This window comes from Oxyura jamaicensis, chromosome 4 (genome assembly GCF_011077185.1).
Source record: "Oxyura jamaicensis isolate SHBP4307 breed ruddy duck chromosome 4, BPBGC_Ojam_1.0, whole genome shotgun sequence".
In the NCBI taxonomy this organism is placed as follows: Eukaryota; Metazoa; Chordata; class Aves; order Anseriformes; family Anatidae; genus Oxyura; species Oxyura jamaicensis.
Genome location: NC_048896.1, coordinates 23,163,233 through 23,190,184, shown reverse-complemented (window position 1 = coordinate 23,190,184; position 26,952 = coordinate 23,163,233). Strand labels below are relative to the sequence as shown.

At 44.9% G+C, this 26,952-nt stretch overlaps 1 protein-coding gene across 1 annotated transcript in view; it reads right to left on the bottom strand.

The window, feature by feature from the left end:
• Positions 1-26,952, bottom strand: part of FRAS1 (Fraser extracellular matrix complex subunit 1) — a 156,140-nt gene that overhangs the window by 80,911 nt on the left and 48,277 nt on the right. Inside the window, exons 3-14 of the mRNA XM_035323700.1 lie at positions 26,065-26,172; positions 23,005-23,097; positions 21,055-21,214; positions 19,801-19,934; positions 16,740-16,823; positions 15,998-16,099; positions 15,703-15,894; positions 12,073-12,162; positions 10,387-10,534; positions 7,483-7,626; positions 7,031-7,165; positions 334-477 (exon numbers count right to left, since the gene is read on the bottom strand). Of these exons, the coding sequence (XP_035179591.1) occupies positions 334-477; positions 7,031-7,165; positions 7,483-7,626; positions 10,387-10,534; positions 12,073-12,162; positions 15,703-15,894; positions 15,998-16,099; positions 16,740-16,823; positions 19,801-19,934; positions 21,055-21,214; positions 23,005-23,097; positions 26,065-26,172 (1,534 nt within the window). The remainder of the gene's footprint in view (positions 1-333; positions 478-7,030; positions 7,166-7,482; positions 7,627-10,386; positions 10,535-12,072; positions 12,163-15,702; positions 15,895-15,997; positions 16,100-16,739; positions 16,824-19,800; positions 19,935-21,054; positions 21,215-23,004; positions 23,098-26,064; positions 26,173-26,952) is intronic.

Genomic DNA, 26,952 nt, shown 5'->3' with positions numbered 1-26,952 from the left:
CAAATTTATAGAAACCTGCTGGCAAGGGCCATATTTCTTTCCGCAGACAAATGGATTTGTCAAGCCCCCAGAAACAACTCAGTCAGGCTTTCAAGCTGTTCAATGAAGGAAAAAAAAAACTTAAACCTTTCAGCATCTGATTATCTTAAATGAATTAATAATCTTACAAACAAACATCAGCTTTCCTCATCCGATATTTATGCACGAGGTGCATCTGGCTTCTTAGACATGAATAAAATCACAGCTGCTGCATGGCTAAATGAAATATTGATTTCTTTTTTTGCACAGCATTTCTCAAGCTTCTTGCAATTAGGGTAGAAAACAGGCATTTACCACTACAGATTCCATCCTTCAGATAAAATCCCTGTCCACAGCTGGCCACGCAGAGCCCTGCTTTTAGCACGTGTGACGTGTCTTTGCAGGACAAACAATTGTTGTCAGCAGGTCCCCAGCACGAGGAACAGGAGTCGTGACAAGCTGCAGGAAAGAAAGGTGAAAGATTAATGAACAATCGACTTCCAATCATCTTTTTAAAATGAAGAATTTGCCGCAATTAACTTATTTGTAATTTTGTACCTTAAATTCAGAGGCATTCACCGATTCAAAAAAGGAAAAGAAGGCAAGGGATAACTGCTTTTGCTATGTTAGTATTTTCATCCACGTTGACCCATCTCAGGGGTATGATTTACATGATGATCACACTGAGTGATCAGACTCAGTCATTCCTGGGGACATGGGGACAGTGGGTCCCAGGTCCAGGCCAGTGTGCACTGCCTGTCTTTTCTCTGACACCATATACCTGAAGTGTAGCACGTTCTGGCAGTACAGGCAGTAAAAATGCCCTTTCAGGACCCTGGGTGCAGGAACACGTAGGCAGAACAATCATCCTCAACCCATGATGATGTCTTACAATTCAACTAATAGCTGTAGGGAGATCAATTCTGCCTCCCAAAGCAGCTGTTGAACGAGCTTTATTGAAATTTTTATTTGAATGAGTTTTATTTAAAACTGTCCAAATTCAGCTGTGAGGAAAATGCAGCCCACTGTGCTCCCCATTTATGGGATCCGTGCAGAAGACGCACATTAAATCCTGTCCTCCCAGTGCTTGCACTACCTGTACAAATCACAGTTCCTTTAACCATTACATTTTTTTCTCGATTACGCCCAAGTATGTACTAAAGATGTTCTTCAATTTAGTCTTTCACAATGAGGCAGGTACATGCTTGTGCTCCCAGACCACAGCAGGTGGGATAAAACAGCACCTTATGACACTTGCCCCATATCCACCAACATGCCTGAAGTTGCAGCCGCTCAAGAAAAACTCACCTATGAGTAAGTGTAAGGCAGGGACCAGCAGATGCAGCAGCAGCTGGTCAGCAAAAAATGTGGCACTTTCTGGGGAGCTTAATCCACACAACTAAAAGCACACTTATGTACAGAACGGTGACAAAAGCAAACACCTTCCTGCCAAAATAAATCCCTAAATGAGAGGCAACTCTTCCTCTCCCCAGTAACAGGTGAGAGTGAAGTGCTTCCAGTCCAGGACCACATCTAATATTTCAGGGCAAGTGCAGAACAGAGAAGGAATGACTAGGCAGCAGAGCATGTAGTTGTAAATAAGTTTACAGCAAACAAGCAATCACCAACACTCCCCTCTCACTCCTGCTTTGTATGGTTTTTATGCTTCTCCTGTCTGCTTGAGGCCATGATTGCTCTTGTGGTTTGTTAATTAACGAGACGGAGCACCTACATTTGTGCTTATATACGAGTCACACTGCACAGAAGACAAACACCCCCTCTGAGTGGATCTCATCGCTCCCCAAGGCAGGGAAGCGTTATCCTCTCCATCTTAAAGGCAGGCAACTGGAACACAGAGAGGTGTGATGTGATGTGACATGCCTGGGGTTAGAAAAGGGAGGACTTATGGGGCCAAGACACAGGACATTTGAGTACATGCCCAGCACTTGGTCCTTTGACCTTCTTGATTTTCTTTCTCCCTAATTCCACCTTTATTTATTTTACCTCTTCTCATCTTCCTCTTCTATTGCTTTGCAACTGGCTGTTCGCTTTTCCCTCCTGCATTATTCCTCATCTCTCCAGAACGCTGTGGCGATTCTATCTCCTGAACACTTCCATGTGAGGAGTCTCTCACAAGGATGCCAACCATCCTGCACCCAACAGGCTCTCCACCAGTGACTCCTACGGCAAGGTAAACCAGCACGTATGTCACAACTGACACGTGCATCTCATCGTGGCTGAATCACAACACGACAAATACCAGGCATCCCATCTCAAGGTAAAGATTGTGCACACTTTTCTGCTCCACTTGATAATTTCCCTTGCTGATAGAAAGCTGCATCTCATTCCAGCTTGGATGATTCTCAGGGCACGTCTACACTTGCAAGTTAACTGCAGAGTATGAGTTCATGCTGTAAATTCCTAAGGACTGAAATGTCCTCACTTCACCTTCCAGCCACAACTGGTTTGCTCCTCTCTGAGCTCTCTCTAACTTTCAGCATCTTTTGAAAAGGTTGGATGGCAGAACTCGAGCTCCTAGTAATACATTTCCCACTGCACAGCGTGACCTCCTCACTGTTGACCTGCCTAAATACGTTGACACATCCGAAGCCACCCAGTTATTTCCAAAAATTCTCAAGTCCTCTCTGGAGATGCTGTTCCTTTCCAGGAAAGGCTTCTCCCTCATGGTTGCCTAGCCTCCAGCCTCCATTCAAAACCAAACAGCCTTGCATACAGCTGTATTCAGAATGCCCTTTTGATGAAAGCCAGGTCAGCTGGGCAACTGTGCTTTGGCTCTAAGCCTCCCACGGGGCACAGTTTGCTGCCTGCAGCAGACCAAGTGCTCCTGAGTACCTCCCCACCTCTCATACAGCTGCCTTACGCTGTCCCTCTGTGTAGGGCAAAAGAAAAACTTGGCCTCCTTCCACTAGCAGCCGTTTTGCTGGGTCTAAACCTACCATAAACAATACTCATGTTGGAAAGGTCCTCGCCATGGATGGACCAGGCTCTTCTCTGGAGATGGTGCCCAGTAGTACTGCCTCTCTGCCTCTGTCTGCACGCAGCCATTCTTCGGGGCTGTCCTCACCCACGCCTGATCGTGGTTCCAACAACCCTCTCTCAGCTCACCTTCACTGCTGGCTCTGGTCCTCGTAAGCCTTTTTGGCAGGGCATCACAGCAGCTTTCAAGCGAGGCAGCTGTTGTGTTGAAATTGCAGGTCTTCCCAGGTGGAGGATGACTTCTGTGGTACCTCAGCTACAGTGAGAGAAATGAACTACAACCTGCCAGAGGTCATCAGACCCTCAGAGAAGGTGCAGTGAATTTGGCAAAAAGCTAAGAAACAGATCCTCTGCATCCAGACAACATGACAGAGTATATCTCTCTGATATACGTCTTCTTTCAGCAGAAAGGAAGGGGATTTAAGCAGTGGATTTGGAAGAGGAAAAAGAAATGATGCAACCTGATTCTTAGCAATACAGGCCCATTTAGCATTTGGAAGCAGAGCAAACGACTCAAAGTACAAGATCAGTGACAATCTCCTCAAGGTGGAACAACAGACAAGTCTTTGGAGCAAGAGACCAAGCTCTGACACAGTGCCCCAGTTCCCAGCTCTGCTTTGCAAGCCCTCCCTGAGAACAAACCCCACAGACTCCTCCGACACACCCTGCCTGCAGAAGCTTTGGCTCTTTTTAGCACTGGATCACTTCCAGACTCGACAGCTGCTCCTTGCCCCAACAGCCAGTCACCAACTTCACTGAAAAGGCAGGGGAAAAATGGAAGCATTCAATGAGCCACCGTCAGCTAAGGCATTTTTGCCTGCAGCAAGTGGCTGTGTGAAAACACGTCAACAGAAGTGATGGCATTGCCAGGAAGCTGTTTTCACCCTTCCTCACTGTCTTCAGATCAGATTTGGCAGGAGCCACTTTGTGTTCCCTGTTCCCTTCAGTGTGGATATTGGACACACATGCGAGATCTTGCACCTTAACCAGATGCTGCTGCTGAAGGAAAGACATTGAGAAGAATGTATTTGACCTTTCTCTTGCAACAGGATGCACAATTCTCTGCCTTAGCTGACGCAATGGCATTCATGAAGCTGCAGTTAGGTAACCTCCCAGAAAATCAACACTAACCAGACAAAACTACAGGGGTCTTGCCTGTCGGTGAGAGCAAGAGCACTCCAGTGGCTCCTGAGCCAACGGGTGTCTTTCTGTGCTGTTCCTCAGGAGTCATAGACAGGTGACATGGGCCCATGTCTTTTTCAAGATGCCAGATCTTGAGTAGTGATATTTCTGTTCTTTTGTGATTGACCAGAAATCCAACAGTCAATTAAAGATCCACTTCTCAAACTGTCTCTCATCCACGTGTAATATTCCCTGGCTTACCAATAGTGGGAGGGCTAGTGCAAATGGCACCACAGCAAGAGCACAATGCAGAATTATTGCCTGGCTTTGGGAAAGAACAGAAGGGTCCAGGCTTTGTGCTGCGTGGTTCCAGTAAGCACCCCTAACCTGCCATCCTTACTGTGGGCTGGGCAGGGTCAGCTTAGTCCCACTCGGGTCGTTTCCTCTCCAGGTGAGCCTCTGCAGGCAGGAAGCAGCAGAGAAAAACAACAGGTTGTGAACAAAAATCCAAGCACTTTGCTGCAGAGCGAGCTGGGTCTGTTAGCGTCAAGTTACACGTTTCAACATCGGCGCTTTGGGAGATCAAAGCAGGAACACTTGTGTTCTGCCTTGGCTTTTGAATAATCTTGAAAACATAAATAATTAAGTTAGAAAAATGCAATGAGAGCACTGAGCACTGCAAGTCCTTTGAGCCCTTCTGTTCTGCCAGGCAGACATCTTTTCTTTTTGCTTCTCTTTGGTGGGGGGGGTCTTAACTGTTTCCACAGCCTGTATCTGACAGGGAAGACTGCACCTACTGTTCCGCCACAAGCCCAATTCAGAGCGACCCGTGACCTTTAAATACACCACTGCATGTCCGAATCTACCACTTCTTATTCTCAACTTTACTTTCTCTTACTGGTTTTAATACTTCAGAGAAGCAGGTGTAGGGAGGGAGGCAGGAGACAAGCCTGCCGTAAGACTAAAACTGGGAAGAGATCAAACAACTGCACTGCAAAATTTCAGATGGATTCAAATAAACCAGATGTGATGAAACGTGAACAAAAGGAAAGACTAATTCCTTGTCTTTTGTTGCAACTCCGACAACAGTGTGTCAGCAGCAGGACGGAGTAAGAAACCTGTTTTTACAGGTGTTGTTCATCTCCAGAGTGAATTCCTCAAGAGAGAGTTTACTGGAACTGTAACCAGGAACAGAGCCCGGTTCATCCTTTTTTAGGCTTTTGGAACGTGCTTATCGCAGATGTTACAACGATTACGAGAAAATTATTCCTCAACAGCCTAAGGCCTGCCTGGACAATCAGATCGCAGATTTGTAAAAACGAAGAGGTTACAAAGAAAGAGTGAATGGAAACAAATTATGGACCGTATCTGAAATTTAAGACTTTCTCCACTGGTTTTACTTTATGCAGAAAATGCAGCCAGGCAGAACTAAAGCAAATTGGTTTAATTCCTCTGAGGAAAGAGGAACAAATTTTCCCAGCAACTTTCAGCTACAAGCATGCGTGACTGCAAATTTGGATGGAATGTACAATCAGTAATCTACAAACCAGTAATAAAATGAAACATTAGCCTTTCCCTACTGCTCCAGCAGTACATGGCACTGCCAATTAAAACACTGGGAGCAGGTGGAAAGGAAATGGTAAAATAAAACCAAATGAAGTAGAAGATTATTAGGTACTTAAGACTGTAAATTCTTTTGGACTGGGTCTCCCTTTTCTATTTATACATGCACAATGGGGCCCTAGGCTTCCAGTCTCTGCTGAAAGACACAGGTTTCTCAGATTTTCAGAACCTGAAACAAATAATCAGCTCTTCAAGGCAAACCACTTCAGAAAAGGAAGCTGAACTTGGAATCAAAAGTGCTTTCCCTTGAAACCTGCCCTAAGTTCTAAGCCTGTATTTAATTTTATGCAGTTGGGCCAGTCCCAAAGAAATTAAAATGATGGCTCAAGAAGTTAAGCATGTGCTTCACACCTCTGCTGAACTGGAGCTGTAGAAATTAGAAGCTTTCTCAATAGGCCAACACCAAGAGGAGAAAATTGTTACCTTTAGAGAAAACAAACTGTCACAATGAGAAAGCAACTGCTTCACAGCTTGGGAAAAATACAAGTATTTCAGAGGAGTGGAGGAAGCTCATAAAAACACTACCATAGTTCCATCAAAGAGAAAACTGTAACATGCCACTCTTAACCTTTCTAATAATTAAGATGTAGGATTTAGACACATCTCAGTGTCTTCTGGAATTACTAATTTACTTTGTAAATATTCTTCCCGAGAACAGTTAGCCCAAGATACTTTCAGGAAGAGAGAGCACCATATGACAGGAACAATGGCAAAACAGGGCAAAAAACCTTTTTCAAGAAGCGTTTTCTGTGCATTTTTCTGGGTCCTATCAATCCCCCATTCCTCCAAACAATTTTCCACCTCCTGAGAGGTCTGGCATTAGCAGCTGCAGCTTAGTCCACACTGAACTCAGAGAAAACCCTTATGGTGACCGGATTGTCTGGCACGGTTCAGGGTGTTAGATCCTCTGTAAAATGAATGCGTACACCCTGCTCTGAACCCTCGACACCACCAGGAACATTTCCAAAAGAAAATTCTGAGTTGGAAGAGGACAGCGCTGAAAATCAGAAACTGACCTGTACAAAAGCACAGAGTTTTAGACCAACCAAACTCATCAGCTGAGGAACTTTAATGAGTAAACCACTCAGTAATCAGTTTTATAGTGTATGACTTTGGTTGCTCTGTTCACTCCTTGCTTAACTCTAGGGTGAATATTAACACCTGTGTCAACAGCATGTCCCTCAACAGAGTCTATCTGATAGCTTGGGTACAGCTTTTGTCTGCCGTTTTGCTACCACAAAGCATTGCAGTCTTTTTAGCTTTGGGTTACCTGCACACAGAAGCTGCTCCTGGAAGTACCCCTTCCCACACGAGGTCACACACTGCCCGTTCTTCATTAGCAGGGGTGTCCGGCACGAGGAGCACTCAAATCCGTTGGTGCAGGCTGAGCATGTTTCATTGCAGGCTTCCAAGAGAAAGCAAAGGAAAAGAAGGAGATATTAATTTGAAAAGTCCTGAAGCAGCCAGACACCCCTGCTCTGATTAAGAGACGATTTTGTCTGACGTTGGCAAAAGAATTTGAGAATTCACATTTTTCAGGGCCTTCCACCTGAAACCTTTGAGAGCCTTAAGCTCATAGTTACTGTTCAGGATGTGCCTGACTGCTTTTCCAAGCAGCGCCTGACAATCTGTTTATAGTAAGCCTGGGGGATCCTGCAAACAAAAGCACGGCCAGACCCAGAAGAGTCATCTGACAGGGTATGTAACTCTTGCAGAGGTTACCTAAGCAAGTGCCCCCATCCTGGTAGAAGCCCGGTGCACAGGTCTCCACACAGCGCCCATTCTGCAGCTGCTTCCTCGCATCACGGCAGGCGTTGCAGTGATCAAAGGAGTGAGAGCAGGTCAAACAGTCCGGGTGGCACTCAGCTAGCACAAGGAAAAGACACAAAGGCAAAAGCCAAGAGGAGTGTTTTCAGACAGGAAGACACAACACGATGTATACTGCAAAATCCAGGTAAAATTCTTTATTAGCTTCCGTTGTTGGTTCAAGGTGTGTTAGTTTTGGAGTGGCTTTCTTCCAAAATGGCATGCAAAGGGCTAAACATGGTATTTATTTATTTATTCTGATATGTGGGAGGTATTGTAAAGGCTCTGGATTCCTAAAGTATTGATAAGAATGATGTTCATTGTCCACATTGTTGCTCAACAGTAAAAATCCTATGTCATCAGGAATTAATGGCTCAAAACAACCTCAATTTGAATTTCCTTCAGCCAGACCCTGCAAGGAGTCAAGACTGCACCCACACCTGGTCAAAGTACAGGTGGCAGACCACATCCCCTCCAGTCAAAAGCTTTGTGTCAAAGCGCTGTAGCAAACACTGTTTGACCACACGTTATTTTCTCAAAGGGCACAGCTGATCTCCCTACAGAAGCCAGGAGGAAGACTATTTTTTCTTAGCTACCGAGCTTCTTTTGCTCATTGGAAGAAAAGCTGTCTGATCCTTCCTGACGAGTCAGCACAAATGGACTCGATGCTGAAAACTCTCCTTCATTTACACTAAACAAACTGCAAGTTTCCAGGCAGTTGTACCTAAGGAAAGGTACAGGACTTACCGTACTTAACGGGACTCAGGAGCTACAGAAGGCAGACGGTTTCACGGTGACAAGGAATCCAAAGTGGAAAAGCAGGAGAAATGAATAGGAAGCTGTGTCTCTAACTATTTCTTACCAGTAACTTCCTAAAGGCACAAGCTGCCCCATCCTTACAGGCTGACAATGAACTGACTGCTCGGCGAGCCACAGAACAGGCAATTTTTCTCTAAGTACAAAAAAATTCCCTCTGCTCCAACACAAATGTTCTCAGCAAGTTGGCATATTTGCCGTTTTTCACCAAAATATCATTGTGCTTAGGGGCTAGATGCTCTACAGTGGCTGAGAACGAATGGCTTCTGCCTGCCTGCTTCCCCCAGCACATCTGTGAGAAGCAGCCATGAATTTTTACTGGCTTTAAAGATGCAGATGTGTTAGGAGCTGGTGCTCCTGGCTCCCAGGTTGAACTGCTGCAGGCTGGGTTTTGCATTTGTTTCTCATCCACTCTGATGCAAAAACAGAAAAAAAAACAGGATGCCTTTTCCAGAGCACTACCACTGCAGAAGCTGAAGGAAGAGGCCTGATTTTCAAGGGTAACCAGCACACCGTGGTACCTCTTGATAAGAAGAACAGATGGGTGCTGGGAGCACATTATAATCTGTCCTCTCCTTAGGAGTCTATGCAGGCGCTGTTCCGTTTTGAAAATCCAGGACAATTGTATCTGAACTGCCCAAAACCCATTTTCCTCACTTTTCAATTTGTAGTGCTTTGCATTTTTATTAGCATGCAGTAAATAACAAGCTTTAAAACATTAATATGGCAAGTGTGCCAAGCCACTCCTGGAAATGACAGCATAATTAAACTGTGAAGCTATTTTCTTTTTACTCAGATAAACCATTAACTGGAGCACTCTGATAAAACCCAAGTTAGATGAATACAACAAGAACAGCTACCAATATGAAAAATTAGCAAACCACAGATAAAGCCTACCAACTAGGAATTGTAAAGCATACTAACTGTGAAGTGTAAATGAAGGAGAATGACAACATCATGGAGAAAAATGCATTTATATGCAAAATGAACACATAGCTAAGGCTATTTTGATTTTTCCAAACAATTATTAACTGGCAGCCATCCAGCTCCAGGTGAGCTTGTGGCTTAACAGTGCAGGCAGGTTCTTTCTCCTTCCCACTCCTGAGAAATACTCAGGAGCCCATAAACTCCAAAACACTTGTTAAGAGTTGCAAAGGTGCAGACCTCTGCCTTATAAAACTTTGTCTTGAAAAAAAAGGAAAAGACGAAGCATTTCCAAAACACCATCCCATCTTTTGCCAATGGAGAGCCATGATTTAAGGGAAGGGATGTCAGCAGGACTGTCTTCCATCCTTTGGATGGAGCCCTAAGCCTCTCCAGAAATCCTAATTATGGAATCACTGAATCATAAAATGGTTGGGGTTGGAAGGGACCTTAAAGATCATCTTACTCCAGCCCCCTGCCATGGGGAGGGATGCCACCCACTAGATCGGGTTGGTCATCCAGCCTGGTCTTGAACACCTCCAGGGATGGGGCACCCACAGCTTCTCTTGGCAACCTGTTCCAGTGCCTCACCACCTTTACAGTAAAGAAATTTCTCCTAATGTCTGATCTAAATCTCTCCTGTCTCAGTTTAAGACCATTCCCCTTTGTCTTATCATTATCTACCCTAGTAAAGAGTCCAACTCCATCGTTTTTAAAAGCCCCCTTTAAGTACTGAAAAGCCTCAATGAGGTCTCCCCGGAGCCTTATCTTCCTCAGGCTGAACATTCCCCAGCTCTCTCAGTCTTTCTTCCTAGGAGAGGTGCTCCAGCCCTCTGATCACCTTTGTGGCCCTCCTCTGGCCTCGCTCTAACAGGTCCAGAAACATGTGGAAAACAGTCAATTTACAACTGCAAACTGAAGACAAGTTAAAATTCACCGCAGGTGCCAGACCAGCACGAGGGATGCAAGGGCAGCCAGGATCCCAGGATATGCCCCGTCCTGCGTCCGAGGGGTGTGCAATGAGCATGCTCCCCCCCCAACACGAGCGGCAGTGAGACCCGCCTGGCACTGGCTCGGTACCTGGCTCGCAGCGCGGGCAGCAGTCGCCCTCCAGCCCAGCAGGCAGGCTGCCTGGCAGGCAGGGTGGGCAGGAGCGCTGCAAGCAGATCACCTCCGCATCCCGGCACTCGCACTCGCTGCACGGCCCTTCCTTCCATTTCTCTCCGCTCTGCAAAAGGTGACACCAAACAGCAGGATTAGCACCCTGCGCCACGGGCACGGCTGCCGAGCTCTGCAGTCCGGCCAGGCTTGGATCGTGCTTCAGCAGTGACAGCCGGCCTGCCGCCCTGTGGGGATTCCCTGCTGCTTGTTGCCTCCACAGCAACAGGGAGCCTTTGAACAAATCAGGTGTTTTCCTCAGGCATGGACATCCCCAGATATATTTCAAGGCTACATCAGCGCTAGCAGTGAATTAAACATCTCGGGGCTGCTTCAGGTGATGTGGGACTGTGCACCTCTGTAATGTTCGCCCTCCAGACCAAGGCAATCTGCAAAGCGCTCAGGAATTCTTAATCACATTTCCTCTCAGCACTCCCTCCCCAGACCGGGGTGTTTTTCAGTTAGCAGTCTTCTCTGCTTCTACACCTACCTTCACTTGCTCTAACGGAAGGCATTTTCTTGTGTTCCCACATCTTGCTGTCCTCACTTGTTCTTTTTCACATCCTTTGAACCTGCTCTTTCTCTGAACAGATGCCTGTAGTCTGTTCTGGGGGTGAATCTATTCATTTACATAATGACCTTTTCGCCACAAGGTAGATTTCTAACCTCAGCAGCATTTGACTTCCTCTCCTCCTCTCTTCTGTTGCCCTGTTCTCCTTTGCCCACCTGACACTGCCTACTTTTACAAGTCAATGGAGGGGAGAGATCTCACACCCTCTGCGATCCCTCAGAAGGTCCCTGAAGCTGCCCTCGATGGCGGAGGCTCTGCTGGTTCCAGGTGAGGAGGTCAAGAGGCAGAAAAGAGTCAGCAAGCCTTTTGCCCGTGAAGCTTTAGTGCCAGTTCCTCTTTTGAAAGGGATAAAGCACAGATCGGAATAAACCTGACATCTGAATATGCTTTACCTCACTTGGGTCAAAGAGAGAGATTTGAGGGGATGTGAAAGGGATGTGTTAACGTTAAAAAAAAAGAAAGAGCAGCATTAAACTTCTTATTTCTCACATCTGTTGGCAAACAGCAGCTGTTAGCTGAGGCCCTTACCTGCCAGAGCAATGAAAAGTCCATTACTGGTGAATTTCAACAAAGATACTTCACCTGCTCCTTCTATTCAACTTCAGAAAGAGCATTCCTTGAAAATATTCATATGACAATGGACTCTTGTTACGGAGAAAATCATAACTGATGGAATAGGCAGAATGCTATACGTTGCCTCTGCTGTGCAGCCTCTACTGCATCGGATGAAAGTCAGGCATCTTTACCTCCACGAGATGTACAGGAAAGCAATGAGTATGTGTATTAAATATTAACAGGAAATGATTGATTATACTGCACAAAGGAAAGCAAGGCAAACTTAAACTCTGCAGCAGACGCACACATTATAAACAAGTGTTCTGTAAATTATAAAAGCAATCTGCAAATAACATTAATGGATTATTTTTCTGCTGTACTTGCAAATAATATCCTTCTTGGAACTGGAGAGGGAGAGCCAGTTCTCCAAACCTCTAAAGCAGAATTCTCTATTATGTGCTCCAAAATACCGGGATACTTACAGCTTTTCTATGTTCTTTGTAAACACAATAACTGTTACTCGAAATACATTCAGGACAGCACTTCCCAACTAAGTGAATTAATTCTTCACCCTGTGAAGAGAAAGGTTGCAGCAATTCAAACAAAATCAACAATACCAAAAATACTGTGGAATGCAGAGGCAGAACAGCTCTTGCCCTGGAATGCAATCTTCAGTATCTAATTTCACGTTATCTTCTCTCTATCCTACTTCATCTCTGTAGGTACAGTCTGAAAAATGTGCTTAATGAATATTGCAGTCACACAAGAAACCTCAGAGAAGGCCAGGGAACTCTGTGATAAGGGTATTGCTTCATCCCTAAATCCTGCAAAGAACCCCCCAGTTGAATCCACTGCAAATACAGAGAAGAGGAATGCCATTATTCACTGTTCCTCGCCAGCATTTTACTGGACCACTGTCAAGATTCAAATGCACAGAAGCTTACCTTCATTTTCAATGCTTTTTTTTTTTCCCAAGAGAATTTCAAAATACATGCTCTATTTATCCCAGATGGAAAAAGCCTGTTCTTTGTTACAAATGTGTAACTCCACAGGATTCACTTAAACAGCTCTAATTTGAAGGTAAGAATTTAGCAGCAGGAGAAAGGAATCACATGCCCTGATTGGTCACAAGCCCTCATGGAAGCTGGATATCTAGCAAGGAGGGAGACTCCATCTTAAGGAACCAGGATACAGATCAAAAGAAACAGCTTCAATTTCCTCTTTGAGGACCACACACAGTCTGAATCTCCCCTGGTTCTATACATTTTTGCTGCTTAAATCATTATTTCAAATTGCCGTTGGCGATGGTTGGCTCTCATGTCACTGTTATGTGTTGTAAACTCTCCCATCCCCAGCCCTACCCACATCCCCACCCACACGCAAACACAAACTACAGGAAAGCCGAGAACAACCCGGCATGGAACATGGCTCCCCTACACCCAACAAAAATGCAACCCCACTGCTCTGCCAGAAAAGGGAGAGGCTACGGAGATTTCGAGGCCACGTGTGGCTTTGCTGAAGAGATCACTCCGAATATTTCAGGTTGGGAATGTTGAAAGGCCATGTTGGGCTGGGAGGCAAGGAAGGGAACCTCTACCTCTACCTTCTACCTCTGCTTCTTCTAAATACCAGAATGCTGCTGGCAGCTTGCTGGCTGGCTTAGGCACGTAGCACCCTGCAAGCTCTGCCTTACTGATCCTGTAGTTCTGGGGCTGCTAGGGCTGTTGGAAGTAATATTGAAGGTGGGCAACCCAGGCACCTTCACCGGCCCATTCAGGTGGGCTGCAGCATCCCCTGCGAGCACCTCAAGCACGTACCTGAACCTCATCACCAAGTGTGCTTACTTAGCAGGGCACTGGGAAGTGCTCCAGCAGGATTTCGTGATCATGACAGCCTGACTAGTTTTGGTTGAGTGCATCCACTTCAAGATCCAAAGCTATCCCAGCCTGCCACATAACTTGTACCCACGGCTCGTCAGTAACCTGCTGAAAATGGCTTTTTGAAGATTAGGTCAGAACCACCGCAGACGCTTTCATTCGGCAGTTCTGCACTGGTTTATTTGAAAGGGTTTAAAAGCTAAGCCTCCACCCTACCCTTCACATAATGCCGCTATACTGTGTTGAGCTGTCTAGGATTTGCAGTTCATATCTGTGGCCTCATTATGTTTTAAACAGGATGATGTGACCAGAACATTAATAGTGCCTTAATGAAGAGATGAATCCAAATGCTCCTAGCTTCACATCAGCTCTGATTTACTGATGCAAGTGCCTAAAATCCATACCTGCACCTCAAAAATAAAATAAAATAAAGGAAACAGGAAATGAGAAAAAAAATATTTTATGTGCTTTTAGAGATAATATTTTATTGCAGTTAATTAATGGGCACCTTGCACTACTGAGATAAACTATGACTGCACATAACTTAGGGAAGCTAGTTTGTCTTGAGGGAAGCTACGCTGGGTAATAAATCCTCGGGCAAATATCTTTTATCAAGTGGGAACACAACTCTTGTCTACAACAAAGGACATTGCCTTCCTCCTTGCCACTATCCTCCTCGTAATCACGCTTCATTCAATTTGAAAATGCAGCAGTTCATACTCTGATAAATTATATCATTTTTACTTGCGCCGGCTTTGAGCTCGGTGGTTACCTTTGAGAGCCTCCGTTTGAAAAAGAGCTGCATGAGTGATAATGCTGCACACTTTTGAACCCTCCCTTTTGAACCTCCTGTGTTAACATCTCCAGCTATTGTCCTGTAAAATAGCCCCGGCTTTTCCGAATAATGGATTCTTTGTCAGAACCCAAGATATGAGAATGAATATTAAATCATTTCCCTATTGAGCCATGACAGCATGCCATCATCATTAGTGTAAATGATCCAATTTACAGCCATACGCATGCAGGAAGCTGGCTGAAACAGATGCAAGTGCTCAAGATTTTATTACAATCACGACTTTCCATCCAGAAAAATCTCCCCATGCAGTTTGAGGTCAGATGATAATCATCAGCACTGCACCAGCAACAAGAGTTTGGGTCCCAAACCAGTACAATTTTGCTATTTCAAAGGCCTGATCTCAGATGAACAAGCTTACACTTTTATTCCTAGATGCATTCTCTCTGGATGATGCATCGCTTGGGACCCTGTGTGTGGATTCTAACTTTTTTTTGAGCACACATTAAAACAATCTGATCTGGTGAACCCGTTGTGTGCACTGTGCGGATTTTGGCTGGACTTCAGGCGCAACACAAGGGTGCTACTAGGCAAAATTTATCATGCATACAGAATCGTCAGAAATGCTTTGCAACTGAAAGAGACATCTCAGAAGGCCACAGTTCCTTTCCTTCTCTTCTCTTCCCTGACTCTCTGGAGCAGTTGGTATGATCAGGTATTAACGCACTGATTAAAACAGACGCAGTGAGAACAAACACAGAAGTCTTACCGCAGTGCACGAAGGCAATCCAAAAGCTGTGTGCGCGTGCACGCGGGTGTATAAAAGACACTGAACTCTATCTAATGCATTTTCCACATCCATTATAGAGCAACTATAACATAACCTGTCGAGGTATTTAGAGTAAACAGCATTTGGAATAAAACACCTTATCAGCTTCACTTCCATGCTCAAAATGGCATGGAAAAAACGGAGAAAAGTAGAACACAGCCTCCCATGTCCAACCACCTCAACGAAATCCACAGTTGCATACCGAATGAAGACAAAAGGAACATTTATTCAGCTGTTAACTATCTCTGACCTGTACATCTCTCCCCATGTTCAGCTCCTGGTAAAGCCAGTTTTTACTGAAACCAGATGTCTCTGACCCTCTATTAGCAGGCAGACAGCAGTGGTGGAGAAAATTCAAGTTAAATGAGCCACTGACTCAGACTAGCCAGCTTCACAGTGCAAGCCCCTCTGAGCAGTCAAGCTTGCACGGAAAATCCTAGGTTTTTACTCGCTTTTTCTGTGAAGGGCTTTCAAGGGAATTGCACCAAACAAGCCCAAAAGAAGGGCAGCTTCTTTGTCTCAAAATGGCAGTTGAGAAAAAAGGGAGAAAAAAGGGGCAAAAAAAATCACAGGACCTGATGAATACCTTTTGAAAGAAGAAAATCTTTCTTACCTTGGCACACTCCACTTTAGCACACTCTGCTTCATGACAAGTGACTTGACCTTCATCACACAGGCAGAAGTCACAGCGAGTTATATTCCACATCTCCCTGTGGTACCTGATTGTGCCATCATACAAACAACTTCCCTTGGAAGACACACACTCCTCACAGCACTTCCCAGAGCGCTGCACTTTGTTCTCCCCCTACAAAACATCAACAACCATTGAGCAGGACTTTCTGAACCCTTTCACGTGGGCAAAGTGACACCTGAAGCCTGGATATTAGAGCTGAATGATTTTCAAGTACCTTCTGACATGTAACAGAGTCACAGGTCTCTCTCAGACATCTGACTTCTCCTCTGTGACAAGCACATGTAGTGCAGGTATTTTTTTGCCACTGTTCACCATGCTGTTTGAAAAGAACACAAGAAATGTATACAATTGTTAAAACACCCTTCATAAATAACCAAATTCTTTCCAGAAACCTGTGCTGCCTATTACGTATGATGGCTCCTTCTGCATATCTGTATCCTATACCATTTTTTTTTCTTAAGCATGCTTATTTCTACATGATCAGCAAACGGGAAGATGAGGTATGAGGCTTAAATGATGCTGGTGTGCTTTTCTTGTTAATTGCAAGCTAGTGACACTGGGAGGCCTTCACTATCATTATTAGCAAAAAAGTATTGTTAAAAGAAAAGCCCACATATGTACATTCATTAAACAATGCATTGAATTAATTCCAGATGATACAGTGAAAGCTATGAATACTTTTGACCTTCACCGGTGCTTTTTGCTTTCCTCCTTCGAAAAAGCTTTAAAAGAAAGTAACTGATCTGCTTCACCCTGCAAACTTTCTTCCTGCTTGCCAGCAAATTCTTATCTAGTCCTAATTTATTTCAACTCTTCTGGCTTTCCAGGAAGAGAAAAAGCAACGGTAGTACTAAGCTATTAGTGCTGGCAGAAAGTCAGACGCGAGGGAGAAGGGAAAGAGGTATGTGCCAGAACTTGTGAGCAGCTGGCTTTTGGTGTGGCTCATCAGAGCTTACCTGGTACACTCTTCCTGACACCAAGCAGGGCTTGGGAACACATTCTGGGCAACATTTTCCAGGGGACATAACCATAGCTTCATCCTAAACAGAAAGCAGGAGAGACAAGTAAAATAAGCGCATGAATAGTTGACACACAACTTCACATCACTGCCTGAAATTCCTGGCATTTCGTATCCGTGCGAAAAGCCAGTCACTCAAGGCTTGGTCTTGGCTCCAAAATCCGGGGCCCATCTTCGCAGTAGGAGATCAATGTAGAAGGCTGGAAATAAAAATATTTCCCCCTTCCAATTTTTTGGGCTTCTTTGGATGGCAATTAAAAACCAGATATGTAGATAGGTATATAGGTACAGATAAAGACACACACACAGCAGAAAAAAGGACTGACACATATGCTCAGGTATACAGAGAGACAGAGAAAAAAATGTGTACATAAAGCCATATAGAGAAGCACACTAAAGTATGAGATGAAGGGATTTTTTTTCTGGCACCGCTGTATTATTAGGCTCTGAGTGTGTGATTTACACTCCCCATCTCAGGAGTGCTGTACATTTGCTATGCTTTAGTTAAATCCATGCAGCCCAACTGACTGTGCAGGTGTAAAATTATGCTTAAAACTTAGACTATTCTAATTTAAGCTTTGTCATGACTGATTTAAATCATGTTGGGATAAGCTGGCACTTCACATCAATATAACAGTTCCTTCAGGCCTCAACTTCCACCTGTTCAAAATGTGAAATCCCCCTGCTACAATGCCATGTACGTGCAATGATTGGGAATGGGCACGGTACTGTTCACCAACACCTCCTCCCAGCCACATCAGGATGACTGCAACACTACTCAAAGTAGTGCAGAAATGCTCAAGCATTATTATCTCATCTCCTTGGTTAATCAAAACACTAGCTCTTAAAGAAAAAGTGGACAACTTTGTATAAAATTTAGCAACTGCAGGTTTCCCAGCAGAGTTAAAAGAGCCCATTCATCATGGGTTTTGTTGGGATAGCAGAACGAAGGCCTTCTGTTTGGCTCCTCTGGTGGCTTACTGGCCAGAGATAACTAGTGGCAAAGCTCCCTGCAGACAAGCACACACAGTGAGCTCAATCTGCCAGACATTCATTCTGCACTGGAAGCAAGAAGCGAGCTCGGTTGCACGTTCAGGGAGAACACATGCCCAGAAAGCATGTTCTTCACTCCTGACTCTTTTCATGTTGTCTTAGCATTGAGCTAAAAAGTTAGGGCTTGCCCTGCCCCCCAAATCCTCTCCTATGGTGGGACATACTCAGGTGCCTTCTTGCATGCAGCGTTTTTGAAGTTGCTCTCACTCGGAACTAAGGCACAGCTTCTATCTGAACGATGCAAAATGAGTTTAATAACAGTGTCACCCTGTGGGGTGAAGTTATTTATTCACTTTTGACAGGGAGTCAAGAAGGAAGAAAGGGAGGGGGTTAAAAGGCACCTGCAAGAAAATGTTAGGTGTGACTGAGACCAGAACAGAATCCCCACACATCCTATCAACGCTCCTTCCACTAGGCACGTTTCCTTGGCTGGAAACAACTGGAGCCCCATCAGAATTGCCTTTCTGCTACATTAACTTGTATGCTTTCAGCTGATTATTCTCAGATACATCACGGCAACAACACAGTAATTTCTGTTTCCACTAATTAAATCCTAATGATTAGCTGATTAAACATTAGTGCAATCAGTCAGCAGGCGACATCAGTCCATTTCGGGTGGGAAAGGGAGGAACGTAAAGCAGGCATAAATCTGTTTTAATGCACAGTATTTAGTCAACTAATAGTAATTGAATATCTCCAGACAAAGCAAAACAATTAGCATGCAGAGAAACAGGTGGGTTTTCCTTCTACCAAAAAAAAATAGTGTTAATTGCACCAACATCTGTCCAGTAACAGTAATCTGGGTAAGCATCAATAGGAAAAAAAGGTTTATGAATACTGCTTTTTTTTTTTTTTCCCTTGGTGCTGTAAGGAAGTGTGCTCAGCTGAAGCACACATTTTAAGGGAGCTTAACTTCTGGATTCAGCATTTGAGCATGACAATAAAAACATTTGTGGGAAATGGCAGCCCCTATAAAACAAAGTGAAGGTCAGAAGGAGGGACTCGCAGGGAGCCAGCTCCTGCATTTCCAAGAGGTCCTTAGCATGGCATACTGTTGTAAGGGATCACGCTGAGGTGCCCAACAAAGGGCTCAATGAAAAGAAATCCAAAGAGCACTTCCACTACGTAATATAATAAACAGAATGTAGAAAAAATCAAGTCAGTTTTATAGAGCGTATTTTGCATACTTTGCTGTCTTTACTGACCAGTGTGTTGGCACTGTATATAATGCTGTGGTGTTTTGGATGGTTTTATCACTGCCTAAGCACTAAGAACTCATCGGTTGTCCACAGCAAAGACCTCAGAGACAGAAATGTCCCAGTTCTCTCATTTGGTCTAAAACAGAGTCACTATTTGAGCTTGGGTAAGTCATCTTACTGGTTTTAGTGTGTGTTTTTTTAAGCACAAGCAGATGTAAGGAATAGTGCTCTGAGACTTCTGTTTCGGCTGAAATTCTCTTATTTCTAAGGTGAATTTTACCAGCATTTGACTGGTTTTCAACTGTATTTCCACAGTTCTTGTTAAAAATAAATAAATCCAAAGCTGCAAGCTAAATACTAAAGTTTCTGAAGATAAACTCCCGTTAAAATCTTGTGCTTTCGTTCCTTCCCCCAGAGAAATAAAAATATTTTCTGATCCTTCCTACATCATTTTTAATTATACAACCAAAAGCACAGTTTCTTTAGAGTATTTGTGCTCATTCAGCCAGCAAATGCATGATAAGAGTAAATTGGTGGGGGAAGAATGTAGAAGGGAGGAGATGGACAGCCTATTTATACCGACAGACTTATCCATCACTCTGCACATCAAAACTCCCTTTTTCAAATCTCCCACTTGTCACGTGGAAGATCTGCTTGCTAACTTGTACATCGGTGTGAGAAATGGATCTTGCCAAGGGAAAGAAGGCAGCCAGGAGCAGTGTCCCTGGAAGGCCGACGAGTCCTGACCTGGTTGCATAGCACAGGCTGGCAGGAAGCTGTGAAGCACTGAGTTGCACCGTCCCTGCAGACACATTTGGAGCACTGACCGAGGTGCCAGTCCTCACCATCCCGGAACAAGCGGCCATCAAAGTAGCAGGGCTCTAAGACATAATAAAACATCGGGTCATTTTCTTTTTCAGCATCCCTTAATCCCTTTCCATCACCCCCAGTCAAAACACAGACTTTATGCATCTCAGAATTCAAAATTCTGTTTTGTCAAAGCAGAAAATAAGAGTAACAATTTCAACAGTTTCCAAAGGTTTTAGACTTCAGAATTACAGAATCACAGAATCACAGAATAGTCCAGGTTGGAAGAAACCTCCAAGATCACTGAGTCCAACCTCTGACCTAACGCTAACAAATCTTCCACTAAACCATATCCCTAAGCTCTACATCTAAACGTCTTTTAAAGACCTCCAGGGATGGTGACTCCACCACTTCCCTGGGCAGCCTATTCCAGTGACTAACAACCCGTTCAGTAAAGAAGTTCTTCCTAGTATCCAACCTAAACCTCCCCTGGCATAACTTTAGCCCATTCCCCCTCGTCCTGTCACCAGGCACGTGGGAGAACAGACCAACCCCCACCTCGCTACAGCCTCCTTTCAGGTACCCGTAGAGTGCAATAAGGTTGCCCCTGAGCCTCCTCTTCTCCAGGCTAAACAGTCCCAGCTCCCTCAGCCGCTCCTCGTAAGACTTGTTCTCCAGACCCCTCACCAGCCTCAATGCCCTTCTCTGGACTCGCTCAAGCACCTCCATGTCCTTCTTGTAGCGAGAGGCCCAAAACTGAACGTGGTACTCTAGGTGCGGCCTCACCAAAGAGCTCTGGATGCACTTCGGCCACTGAATTTTAGCAAGAAGAGGTATCCAATTCCTCAGACATTTCTGGAACTTGCAGTCCAAGTCTGTAAGTGCCTAAAGTACCCTCCCTACATAGGAAATATCTGCATTCTTCTCCCTCAAATTGCTATAGCCATAATAAAGAGCTATTAAGCACATCTGCTCACTGCTGAAATCTTATCGTTTGCTACTAGCCTGTGAGTGAAGCTGTTAAAAATGTAAACATGGTAGAAGAACAGAAAGAGAATTAAGCAAAACATTTGACCCCAGCGTCTTCCCAACAGAACCGAATGCAAAAAGAAAAGCTCTCCGAATTTCCCAGCCAGAAAGATACTACTCGGATCACTGCAGCCAGAGAGTGCCCTGTTCAGGCACGATACTCACCGCCAAGGCCCACACATGTGGGACAGCAGGCTCCCTGAGCAGTGTATTGCAGCTCCCCTCTTCCACATGCCAGGGCTGGGCAGCTCGTGCGGGTGCAGTTCACCTTCCCATGGGCACAGGAGCACAGGACACATCCAGAGCTGGCCCACTGCGTGCCGTGCTGCAGCGCAGAACACAACCAAAGGCAGAGAAAACACATCCATGAATCCAGCTGCCAACGAGACCTGTGAATACATCTGCTTTCTGAGCCTCCCCATAATAGTATTTAACTTCACTCTTCTGCCAGCCCAGTCAAGCTTTGTACATCTTAACCCTTACTACTGGGGCAGAAAATAGGTTAAAATTGGTGAAGTAGCAGCCCTGCAGACCAGCCTAATCCCCCCAAGCACAGAGGCATCCAGCAGTAACCCCCTGCCTTTACCTCCTCGCCACTACAGCTTCTACAGGGTGGACTCTAAGTTTAGAGACATGTTCTCTTTAGGGAAACATTCAAGAGATGCCCCAACACACACCTGACAACACTGAACACCCCCAGCCCCATATACTTAAGCTCTTCACTACGCACAAAATCTCATTAGCTTTGCTTACTCGTTAATGCAGCAACAAATATCTCTGCCCTGAGGCAGGGTGAGGAAAAACTGGCCCCAAGAAAAAGATGTCAGTGTATGGTAATGTTCTCCAACAGAGAATGTTAATTTTTACAAAACACACAATATTAAATTAGGCAGGGAGAAAAAAGCTCGTCAGATAAAGGATATAGCTTTCCTTCGATGCAGCTACCATCAGGGCCAGTGCTGCTACCAGGATGAAGTCATAAAGCACTGCGCTGGGCTAAGGACAAAAGAGAAAACTTCTTCCTTCAGGCAATCTGTGCCAACCATCAGGACGAGACTTTGTACTGCCAAAAAACATTGTTTGATGTTCCCCTCACGCAGGAATTTGGGTGTGACACGTGGCATATGTACAAATATGCTGGCTGTGGTCCCCACGGGCATGCCTACTTGTTCTCCTGAATCCCAAAGGATAGACTTAAAAAGAGCCAAATGGCAAAAGCTGTAGCCAGAGTACAACAGTATAAATGCAGCAACAGCAACAAGAAATACAATGTAATATAACATAGTATCGCCCAAATCAGGGGTACAAAGAAATAGGAGAAAAGGATGGAAGTGCTAAGTATTCCAGTCTTTGACTGAATTGCAACAGGTTCCTGCTGGTTGTGCCAGATGCTGAAATAGTGTTACAACTTCCATCTGAAACACAGACTGTAAGGTCCAGATATTCAAATATATCTGGGCATTTCAGCATATTTCTTAAGATTTGGACCTGAACTGCCTCTTATCAAACAAAAAGGTCTGTAAGGGACCAGACATAGGACTTGGGTTCACTGTTAAGCCATTTTTTTTCTGTATGCCTATTGTTCAGCAGGATTCATTAACTACTACCCACAAATCTTTATTTTTTTCTTACCTGTAGACACTTACTTATTGGTTTGGCCTTCCAGATCCCCTAGGTGAAACCACGTGCTGAAAGCTGCTTCTTGAATAATTTGGGATTACGAAATACATAAACCCAAACTGCATGACAACAATCAATCTCTACCAGCATACATGGCTGCTTCCAGGCTAGCTAATATGCCAAGTTCAACGTGTTTTGCTTCTCCTAGCATTACTAATTTGTCTCAACAATCCACAGAAACAGCAAAGTGAATGAACAAATGGGAAACTTTCTCCCGTTAAGCCAAGCAGGACACGATATTGCTCAGAGACACATCCCCTTATTGCAAACCCTGCAGACCAAACTCCTGTTTTATTATGTTATCTGATAGTACCAGAATACAGCCCAATAACCCATCCTTCATGTCGGCTAAGCATCCTTCGCTGACGTGAAACAGTCTGAGAGCTGGAAACTGGAAAGGATTGTCCCTGCTGAGGAACGTGACAGAGCACTCACGCTGTGGATCTGTCCTTCATGCTGGCAAAATCCTTCGGCTCTTGAGGCACAATCAGGGCAGCACTTGTTGGGGGCTATTTGAAGCACTTCTCCCTGAAAAGGTATGAGAATCCAGTAAGTCACGCACATAAAACAGAGAGTTTCAGATGAAGTGAAGGATATGGGGCCTGGCTGGACCCAATGCTCTCAGTTTAAAGAGAAGAATCATTATTCCAGAAGACCTGAGAGCCATCACATCATTTTGCTGTATTTGATGTTCTGCCTTTAAAACAACAGGAGCAGAACTTTCACTCCTAACACTGCAATTGGAAAATCCCCAGCAGGACTAGTTTTCAGATCAGAACAAAGAATAATAACTGGAAAGCACTTACCCAAGACAACAAATAGGATTATTCACCGACTGTGCTCTGAGGAACATGGCATAACCATAATTTTTTCAGTAGACAAAACTTTTCTACATGTACAGGATGAATCTCAGTCTAACATTTTGCCACGCTGGAAGCTCAGCTGGCAGGCAAATCAACTACGCATCCATCACCTGAACTTCTTTGGCTTACTAATCACCACTCTTTTTATTAACAAATTCTGAAAATTAACTGCAAACTACTGAGCACTCCCAAGTACAGCACAGCCTGGTGATACTGCTGCCACTCTGCTTTGCAAGTTCCAGGGGTCTAGCAAGCTGTCTGCCAGCTGCATCCTGTTCAGCAGCAGGGAAAGAGATGATGCTGATGGAAGCAACTCATTGAACAAAGGGAACAACACATCAGTGAAGGCATCAGCCAGCACGGGGAAAGATCTTGGCCTCCTGTCCTTGACACGTTTCCACGGACTCTCCAAAGCAACGCTTTCATGTTCCTCCCAGCTTCATGTTAAACCTTACTGTGCAAGGGTGTCTGTCACTGATGGCAGCAGCATCCGAGGGCCCTGACACCGCCTTAGAGGTACCACAGATCTCAGCATTTTTCTCCCACATCTCATAAAAAGAAAATCAAAGCACCAGACAATCCTACTGATGTGAGCACAGCAGCTGGAGAGGAAGAAAGCAGAAACAGAAACTAGAGAAGGTTCAGAAAGTAAAACGCAGAAATTTTTTACCAATAAGACTACCTTCTCCAAAATATTGCAAAAGTGTTTCCCAGGAGACAATCTCCATCCTTTCTTTCCCCAAGGTTAAGGCCAACCTTCAAGGGATTGCTCGTGCTCAGGAGGGACTCATTTGTTTTGTTTTAACAAAAAAACGAAGGCTGTGCTATGCCCCAAATTGTCTTACTTGTTACCTCCTCAGTTGTTTAACAAACACCACCAGAATGATTTGAAATGTCACAAGTTTTCAGTGTTTTCTAAAAGAAACATTTGGATTTCTCAAACTGAGAAATGTTTCTTACTTCAAGATTTCCTTCAAGGTCAGATTTTTAGGAGGTGGAACACAACATTAAATACTTCATTTACCTTAAACCATTAACCCTATTCAGCTGCGATCCCGGTGAGGGGAAACTGTTCTGGGTTGTTGGGGTGGTTTTGGTTCACACAAAGGAAATCATTGTTGCTGTTTTTACATCCGTTTGGAACATTCATTCTTCTGTCCTGCCCATGCACAAAGAAGGTCTGTACACCCAGCAGGAGGCTGTACATACACATGTGTAGAACCCCACCTGGGTGTGCTTTTTGTGTATTTCCTGTTTGTTGTTGTTGTTTGTTTGTTTTTTGTTTCCTGATTTTTGTTGTTGTTTTTGGTTTTGTTTTTTTATGCCTTGTTGCAATATTAGCATAAATCTCATAGCAAGCAGATAAGAAATAAACCACGGCGAGGGATGGCGATTTCTGACCTTGTTGACCAGTGGCCAGAATTTTCAAGGATGATCAAGATTTCTGAGGGTTGATCCAATTCTTCTCCCCGTTTAAGTGGCCACACCTTTACGTAAGACTTAAAATTCTTCGTCCTTAAGATTACCAGTATCGAGGAGTCTCAGAGATTCATTTCACACTGTAAAGCTATTTCCCATTATCAGCATTACAAGTCCTACCTTTTCTTTTATCTGTGTTTTTTTTTTTAAATGATCATCCTCTCTAGCCCACTCATTAGGTGTGGCACGACAGCTTTCTTCTTATTACTTCTCTCTTCTTTAGCAGAAAAAATCTTAAAATCTCAGTCTTGCCTTAACCCACAGTGATAATAATGGGGGAAAACAGTAAGGATGAAAATTATTTCCCCTTTAATGCTGTCATATTGAAAAACATTTCAAAGAGGTTCGCAAAGCAGTATAATTACATTGGCAGTGCCTCTTTAAAACACTATTTTTTGCTGTCATTCATGTGTACTACCCCAGCCATCCAGATGCGAATGCAACACCAATTCCATGGCCAATTAGCTACAACCATTAATGAAGGCTCAGACAGAGGAAGATAAACAGGAGACAATGAAAGCTCAACAAGCATCACAGGGCACAAGAAGAGGGAAGACAATCTCAGCTCTGTTATTGTTCATCGGAGTGGAAAGCGTCCGTCCGCCTGGGTGACAGCGACCCAGCTCGGCGTTCAAATGAAGGGTGAGTGGAAGCTGGGCTCCTGCCGGGAGGTCCGAGCCCGCTTCAGGGGCTCCCTGCAGGGACCAGACCACCCCCGGAGCACGGGCAGCCCGCACGGTGCTCCACCAGCAAGCCTCTGGCTGGAGCATGGTGATGCAGACAAAAGCTTCACACGCTGGGATTTGCCTTTCATCGGGCTGTCCTCGATGAGGAGTGAACATGCACAAAGACTGCGCCTGACCCTGGGCAGTCACACACACCCTGGGAGAGAAAGCGTGATTTCACTGCTCCCTCTTGCTTCCCCTAAACCCTGCTGGGAATCAGACCCTCCCGTTCAAAGGAAGCTGCATGGAGGCAGCTGAGCACACAAGTTTGATGCAGAAGTCCAATTGCCCCCACCATACCTTTATGTGTAACCCCCCGTGTGCATGTCCACGTGAACATTTTAACATACAACTGTTCCAGGAGCTGAAAGCAGAAGGCTGGGAGCTCCAGAGTGAGCTGGCATTGCGGGATGGTTGCAGCCCCTTACCTTCTGGAAGTCACACTGGGGGTGTCTGCAGACTGTAGGCTCACAGGTGATGACATTGCTACGGCAGTGGCACTCTTGGCACGAATCTGGCTTCCAAATTGTGTTATTCTGCAAACAAACATGGAGTTTTAAATTAGATCCACGCTGCAGAAGGCGTGCATTACTTTAGGTGACAGTACGTGGCTCACGTAGCTCAAAACAGAGAAGCTGGCAGAGTTAAGTCTGCAGTGGGCCACCCTCTGTCCCACACGGTTATCAATCACAACTTTGGTACCACAAATCCAAACACACAGCTGAAAGACACGGGCACGCGTGGCAAATAACCAGCTCCAACAGCAAGAGAATAGCAGAGAAGACAACATCTCCATAATCTCTTGTGAAACTTCTCTACCCTCAGTTTGTGCGAGGGCACCTGAGCTAGCTTTGAGGCTACCCCAGCCCTGGGCAGACATCTGCGGCAGCACACACCCCAGCACAGGCAAATACTGACAGCCTTGACTCCAAGGGAGCTCCTGCTGAATGCAACATTCAACATTTTGAGCCTGCAAGGAACACAAAAGAAAAGGTTCTTGAGTCAAAACCATCTCCAGTTCAGTTCTTCAGTCAAAACCAAAACCGAGCTTCTTACGTTGGGCTGTAAGATGGGAGGAAAGGCCTAAAGAGTGTTATCAAAGCATGGGCAGGCAGAGGAGACTCTGCCTGGTCACACCCATCCCACACGGACACAGAGGAGCCCCGAGCACGCAGGTGGCCCGGCACGCTCAGAGCTAGCTGTCACTGCCGCTCAATCGGGGCGCCCGACCGGAACGCCCGCAGCTAATTTGCAGAGGTTTTCACCACCCCTGCCTGACCCCTCTCCATTCCCCCCACCCCGAGGTCACGATCCCA